Source organism: Oryza glaberrima, chromosome 2 (assembly GCF_000147395.1).
Source record: "Oryza glaberrima chromosome 2, OglaRS2, whole genome shotgun sequence".
Lineage (NCBI taxonomy): Eukaryota > Viridiplantae > Streptophyta > Magnoliopsida > Poales > Poaceae > Oryza > Oryza glaberrima.
The window spans coordinates 18,751,890-18,758,744 of NC_068327.1; the positions used below are offsets into that span (position 1 = coordinate 18,751,890).

At 43.3% G+C, this 6,855-nt stretch overlaps 2 protein-coding genes across 2 annotated transcripts; both read left to right on the plus strand.

The window, feature by feature from the left end:
* LOC127764249 (uncharacterized) lies at positions 1 to 3,682 on the plus strand. The gene is made up of 10 exons (XM_052289103.1): positions 1 to 300; positions 420 to 560; positions 641 to 760; positions 1,615 to 1,689; positions 2,134 to 2,295; positions 2,380 to 2,487; positions 2,770 to 2,840; positions 2,931 to 2,983; positions 3,059 to 3,162; positions 3,260 to 3,682. The coding sequence occupies exons 1-10, from the start codon at positions 1 to 3 to the stop codon at positions 3,530 to 3,532; spliced, it is 1,407 nt and encodes a 468-aa protein (XP_052145063.1). The 3' UTR covers positions 3,533 to 3,682.
* Positions 3,683 to 4,863: 1,181 nt separating this feature from the next.
* Positions 4,864 to 5,834, plus strand: LOC127761805 (uncharacterized). Its single transcript, XM_052286138.1, has 2 exons — positions 4,864 to 5,167; positions 5,246 to 5,834. Exons 1-2 carry the CDS (start codon positions 4,940 to 4,942, stop codon positions 5,564 to 5,566), a joined length of 549 nt encoding a protein of 182 aa, XP_052142098.1. The 5' UTR covers positions 4,864 to 4,939; the 3' UTR covers positions 5,567 to 5,834.
* The last annotated feature ends 1,021 nt before the right edge of the window (positions 5,835 to 6,855 follow it).

Genomic DNA, 6,855 nt, shown 5'->3' on the forward strand with positions numbered 1-6,855 from the left:
ATGGCGTCCGCGTCCGACCCAGCAGAAGTAGAGCTCCATGGGCAGCGCGAGCCCCACGCCTCGAGCTCCTCCACCGATGCTTCGATCCCCGCGCCGACCTCCGCCGCCGCCGCCGATGTCCCTCCGCCTCCGTCGTCGTCGTCGTCTCCGCCGCCGCCGCCTCCCTCGTCCGTCGAGGGCCGCACCAAGCAGCCCGGAGGCGGAGGCCGCGGGGCCGACGCCGCGTCGAGCACCTCCGCCGCGGCGGCGGTCGAGCAGAAGGGGAAGAAGAAGATATCGGCCTCGGATGATCGGGAGCAGGTGAGGATTCCTAAATCTTTTGCATTCTTGCTGTCATTGCGTTTGTGCCTGGCATCTTGGGGTTTTGGTGGGGTTTTTTCTTTTTTTGTTCTTGAGCATTTCTTGGTTTTGCCCTGAAGGCGGAAGGGGATGAGGAGGAGAGGAAATCTGATTCCCAGAAGAAGAAGCTAGCCGGGAGGAGGAGGAGGAGGAGGAGGAGGAGATTAAATCTTGCTGCGTATCAAGGCGACGCCAAGAAACCATCTGATGATGTCAACCTGGTAATGATGCTGCGTATTTTGGCATCTTGGAGTTTTGGGGGGCTTTTGTTCTTGAGCGTTTCTTGGTTTCTATGGTGTAGGCCAGGAGGCCCGGGAAGCTACCTTGGGATGATCCCAGAGTTTGGAAACCGCATGTGACGCCCGTTTCCACGGTAAAGAAGTCACTCGGGATTAGCATCCTTGTCTATATCAGCAACAAGGTAAGGAGAAGTTTCTGTTTCTGTTCTTGGCTGGGCTGAGCATTCTTGCGCCAAAATTTTGTGCCCTGTTTGTGGGATTGGTTCCTGCCGTTCTTGTGAGGAACCATGGAAAATCTTGCATCCTTGCTTAGGTGCCAATTTGCTTGTTGGAAATGTTGAACTGGGATCTTGGCCCTCGTGTTTCTGTTTATTCGTGTGAAATCTTGGATGATTTAGTGCAATTGAGCGAAGATGTCTTAGCTGAAATTATGATGCACTCTAAATTTGGGTAGAGATCATTAGTGATTTCAGGGAAAATTTGGCTTTCTGTTGAAATACAGGCAATGACCTGCTTGGGAAATACAGGCAGTGATCTTCTTGCTTGCATTGGTTCGGCTTGCTGTTAATGTGACGTACTTTTCATTTCACTGTAAAAAACGAGCAATGTAGGAAACTACTGTATCATGTCATTATTACTGCGATATCATGGCATGTTCACTGTTATTGAATTGTGTTGTAGGAAGTCAATCTAGATGTATATTTGGGATTGCATTACTGAACGCAAATTCTATATTATTGATCGCCTGTATGTAAAACCAGCGATCATACTTTAGTGTTCAGTTGAATAGATTCAACCTCTGATTGGTTGCTACTTGAAATTGGTGGGAAAACTTAGGACATAAATGGCAAGCGCAGACCAATTCTAGAAATATCAGTTTTGCTCTCTTGCTATATAGTTTTTTACAAGTTCCATGCATTCCCTGTCCCCCTGTTACCTAGCACAAAATGTTTTATGTTTGATGTAAATTCTTTGTAGTCAGTGCTAATTCTGCCATTCTATATAATTTTGACCCTTTTTTTTTCTTGTGGGTTAGTTTTTACGTAGAAAAGGAAGTCCAGCTGGGTTCTCCAATCTAAAATACAAGCAGCAACCTCTTGTGCAACATCAGGTTTGACTCTTTTTATCCTTTGATAATGTTGAAATTATCCTCTGATAATGTTGAAAGTGGATGTGTATAAATTATAAATGTCAGGATTAGAACCCTTAAACATGATATTGTGGATACTCACGAATTTTTGTTTGCCACTAACTGTTTGATCAGGCTACCTTTTCTTGTCTAGATACTATCATACTAGTTGTGTTTCACATGCAATTGATTGCACTGGATTGCCGTGGGACATTAAATTGGCCTAGTGCTCTTTAATTTTGTGAGGGACATGATTTATTGTACTAACCAATGACCGTTCTGTGTCAACTATATTCGTGAGTGATTTCAAGCATTTGTCAGATAGTGCAGAAACCAGAAAACTGGAATGCAAGATTACATTGCATTTTAGTTCTACATGATCAAATGTCCATAAGTTGAATCCCCTCATTTGTGTCTGTTGTGCAGAAAATTCCCCTCGCTTCTGCCCCTGAACATTATGGGCTGCGATCAGGTTTGCGGCGAATTATGTCTGCGAATTTGCTGATACTTCTCAACGAGTATTCAGATTTTAGGCCGGTGCATGGAGATGGGGAATGTTTCTACAGGAGTTTCATATTTTCCTATCTGGTAGCGGACCAGTTATCCTCCTCCCTGTTCCTTAGCATAGCATTGTATGCTTCATGTTTGGTGATTTATTCCTTTATTTGGCAGGAGCAAGTTCTTGACATGGTGGGCACAGATGAGGAAAATCGCCTCCTTGCTGCTGTTGGAGCAATTGATCATCGTCAATGGGCCTCTGGATTTTCTCAGAGCCACAAAGTAATCACTCGCCTTCTCTGTATTGTTTTTTTGTTCATTCTGATTGAAAAATGCGTTTCAGAGACGACTCTCTCCGCGAATGCTTGTAACGACTCTCTCCGCGAATGTTTAACTATCACAGCTTCTCAGACAAGTTATCCTACTATCTTCATTCTTTTCTAAATATCGATGATAAGCATTTTGCAAGCCTCATTGTAACCTGTTAATCTCCAGTCTGTGTGCGAAAAATGCCAGCTGTTTGTAAGGTTTAACATGCACGGTTATTGCATTACTGACTCTCAGGTATTTGAGAAGCTGATACAGAACGTGATGAGATGGAAGAGGAGACAGAAGGGTGTAGCATCAGCTGACAGGTGTTTATATGCTTGGTTCCTACAGTTCCAACAGAGTGTTGTTTGTAAATGCATCCCATCCCACTGACCACATATGGGCGCTTTTTTCAGCCGTAGGCAGAAACTTCTCGAGTTCTTCAGCAGTTACAGCAAGTCGGATGGCAGTAAGAACAACATCCTTGAGTCTACGTTCCTTTGATTCATCCTAATTCTTGGTTCTGAAACTTCTTTTTTGTCAGTTTTGGCTTTCCTCAAATATGCAGCAGCTAACTGGATATGCTCGCACAGAGAGGAGTATGAACCGAACATAGCTGGGCTTGGAGGTGGCTACACCCTGGAAGCTGTTAGTGCCAATATCACTTCCCTTGCTCGTTTCTGAACTTGCAACAATTCCTTAACACTTGATACTCATTTCACTGTACCTGTTTGCTTGCAAGCAGTGGTGCGAAATCTATCTTCTTCAGCCTCGTGAGCAAACTGACCATATTCAGATGACGGCCGTGGCAGCCGCGCTTGGGGTGCCTCTCCGAGTGGAGAACCTGCATAATGGACCAGCTCAAGATATCTACACTGCCGATGGCGTTAACATTCCTCGCGTCACCTTGCTGTACACAGGCGTCCACTATGATATCCTTTACCCACGCCATCCTTCTGGTGGGAGTGGGAGTAGGAGCTCGACACAACGGGCTGGTTGCTTTCGTCCCTTCTGGTAGGGAGAGAGCTGAGTTTGATTGCTGCAGATGAGTATGAGCATTGCCGAAATAGGTGGCAGACAAATTTTGACTTTTTGGTGACAAGGAGAAGAGAAATGTGATGATCTTGATTCTTTTGCAACTTAACTGTGATTAAGTTCTCTTAAGTGTCTTTGCAGCAGAATATTTTTTCATGTAGATAAAAGAAAATTATATTGGAATCCTGATTGGTTTGGTTGTGCTGACCAACTTATGCACACCCTTGTTGTCCATAGATTGAATATTTGCCTGGACAAGCTTTCTGGAACTGATGGTTTCCCTGGACTAGTTTGGTGGGGAGAATGAGGATGAATGAGATGGTGTGGTACAAGGTGGGTGAAATGGTTTAGGATGGAATGCTAATCATTGACTGCTTGGTTGCAGTTATAAAACAAACAAAAAAAATGGTCTAATTGCATTAGTTGTATGGGATGATATAGGATGGTACAACAAATTGTCCTTTGATAGAAGTAAATCTATATATAGGTGGTGTATGCATACGCCTGACTCGTGTTTACAATGTACCAGTCCTAAGTAAATACCTCTTTTAATAAATAACATTGTTAACTTTTTGGTAATGTTCTATAATTCGTCTTATTTTTAAAAATTAATAAAAATATGCTAGAATGTAAGTCATATTTAAAATTTCTTTGATTGTACAACATATCACAACAAAATAAATAATATATGCAATTTTTTTGAATAGGATGATGATCAATAGTCGGCATCATGTATAAAAAAACAGAGTGAGTGTAAAAGGAAAAAAAAATCTATGGATTAAAATTAAATTTGTAAACAATCCTCATTTGAAAGCAAGACCTTGTGGACGCGTGGTCATTTAATTGGTAAAATCTTGTGCAAACTATTACATATACATTACTCCCTCCATTACACAATGTAAATCATTCTAACATTTCCCACATTCATATTAATGTTAATGAATCTAGACATCAATATAAATATAGGAAATACTAGAATGACTTACATTGTGAAATGAGGGAAGTATTAACCAAGTACTCCCTCTGTATTTTAATGTATGACGCCGTTGATTTTTTAACTAACGTTTGACCACTCGTCTTATTTAAAATTTTTATACAAATATAAAAATACCTATGTCATGCTTAAAGAACATTTGATGATAAATCAAGTCACAATAAAATAAATTATAATTACATAAATTTTTGAATAAAATAAAATGTCAAATGTTTATTAAAAAATTATTAAAACATTAAAATTAAAATACAGAGGGAGTAGTATTCTTAATAAAATGATGCAAATGTCACTAAACATTTATTTAGTTTGAGAGGAACATTATCTTCTTTCTTTGACTGCTCCCTTCTTCTCCCTCCTCTACTGTATCCAGTGCTGCTGAAGGCGAGGCGAGCACACATGGCCATTGGGGATGACTACTCCAAGGCGAGGCAAGCCCTGGCGGTGAGCGCCCACGAGTGCTCGCTGGTGGACGCGGTCTCCTCCGCGGCCACGCCGCCGACCGCGGACGACGGGGAGGGGCACGCGGCGGGCTTCTTCGAGGGCTTCGTGCTGGGCGGGATCCGCGTGGACAGCGTCCGCCCGGGCCTCGTCGACTGCTCCTTCACCGTCCCCTCCAGGCTCACCGTGAGTCGCCGCCGCCCTATTCTCCCCTGATCTACCGATTTTGGATTCGAGATCAGTCAAATCCGAATTTGGGCGCAGGATCGGAGCGGGTGCCTGGCCGCGGGCGCGGTGGTGTCGCTGGTGGACGAGGTGGGGTCGGCGGCCTCCATCGCCGACGGGCGCCCCGTCAAGGTCTCCACCGACATGTCCGTCTCCTTCGTCTCCCTCGCGCAGGCCCGCCCCGGCGACCGCCTGCGGATCACGGCCAGGGCGCTCGGCCACAAGGGGGCGTACTCCGCCACCCACGTCCTCATCTCCAACGCCGCCACCGGCGAGGTCGTCGCCGAGGGCAGGCACTCCCTCTTCGGCAGGATGAAGGTCGTCTCCACCTCCACCGCCACCGCCACCAGCAAGCTGTGACCATGGATTCCACCCTGCTGCCATGGTTAATTAAAGTGTGAGTATTATGGCCCTTCTAAGTAGCGTAATAAGGAGGTTTTGATTTTGATCACAAATGTCTTCAGTATCTGATTGAGCATACGACACACCTGAACCTGATTATACCATATTTTTTTTTTGCTTTACTAGCTGTAAATTCAGTTATCGAATTACCTGCCCCAGTACAGTGTTAATAACATTGTCAACTTTCATTATCTGGGTCGCCAAGTTTGGGCGTTCATTCATTTTATGTTCATTAGTTTCAAAGCAGTTGATAGAGTATATGAAAAATAAATGAAAAGAATTGTAACTATTTTTGTCTTTGAGATTTATGGATTGCAGCTCGAAATGCTGTTGAAAGCGTTAACTGGTAGTTTGGTAGAAAGGGAGTATGAGTATGAGCATGTTGCGCAGTTCAACACTAAGCTCAATTCCCACGCGAATTTCGTGAGGTCGAATTCTGTTTGCTAGGTGTGTTAGCGAAAAAACTGCTATTTGTTAGGAGATAAAGGATGATTCCTCCAATGTGCTATCATGAATTGAGAGTTGGATGGTTTCATGGTGTCATCTAATTGGTGTAGTTTTTCATTTTGACATTCACATTTGGTAGGATGTAAGGAGTGTTGATGAATCCTGGAAATTCTACCTTAAAGGAATGTCTGATTTAGCACTACTTACTGCTCCTCATAGGAGAATGTTGAACTTGTACTCCATTAGGCATGGTTGTGCGTTGCAATTAATTTATAGGTAAAACTTTTATATATGCGTTATATGCAATTTAAAAGCCAATGTTGAAAAATAAACCACATTGAAAATATCTTAAAATCTTATTCAAAATTAAGTTTGAAAATTCGATTTTTGGCTGTCTTTAGCTTACTAGAGCAACCAATGGGACTCTAAAAATCTTGCTTACACTTAACCATCGTTTAATTTTGCCACCTGGCCATTGATTTGTCTGTTGTTGGTGTCGTCGTCGTTTTGTGAGTGCGTGGAAAGAGGGCGGGATTGCTAATTGGCGTGCACGCGCTAGCTAACGAAGTAGCGCGCGTTTGGCCCACCAGGTTCATATTTCAGCCCAGTCCGAGAAGCGGCCCATGCGTGTACGGGAGATCACGCGGTGATGAACGCTGATCTGACTGATCTTTAATCGTGAATGCTGATTTGATTTTTTTTCTATTTTTGGGAGACGCGCGCATCTACCGTAATAACTCTGTTTAGTTTTAGATACGTAATTAAGAGATACGTAATTAAGGTAAGTTTTTTTTCTCTCT

What these genes read in the sequence shown, in the direction of transcription:
- LOC127764249 (XM_052289103.1), top strand. Translation starts at nt 1, where the DNA reads ATGGCGTCCGCGTCCGACCCAGCAGAAGTAGAGCTCCATGGGCAGCGC. An exon ending in CCTCGGATGATCGGGAGCAG is followed by an intron (nt 301 to 419) that starts GTGAGGATTCCT and finishes TTTGCCCTGAAG; the next exon opens with GCGGAAGGGGATGAGGAGGA. An exon ending in GATTTTCTCAGAGCCACAAA is followed by an intron (nt 2,488 to 2,769) that starts GTAATCACTCGC and finishes ACTGACTCTCAG; the next exon opens with GTATTTGAGAAGCTGATACA.
- LOC127761805 (XM_052286138.1), top strand. Translation starts at nt 4,940, where the DNA reads ATGGCCATTGGGGATGACTACTCCAAGGCGAGGCAAGCCCTGGCGGTG. An exon ending in CCGTCCCCTCCAGGCTCACC is followed by an intron (nt 5,168 to 5,245) that starts GTGAGTCGCCGC and finishes ATTTGGGCGCAG; the next exon opens with GATCGGAGCGGGTGCCTGGC.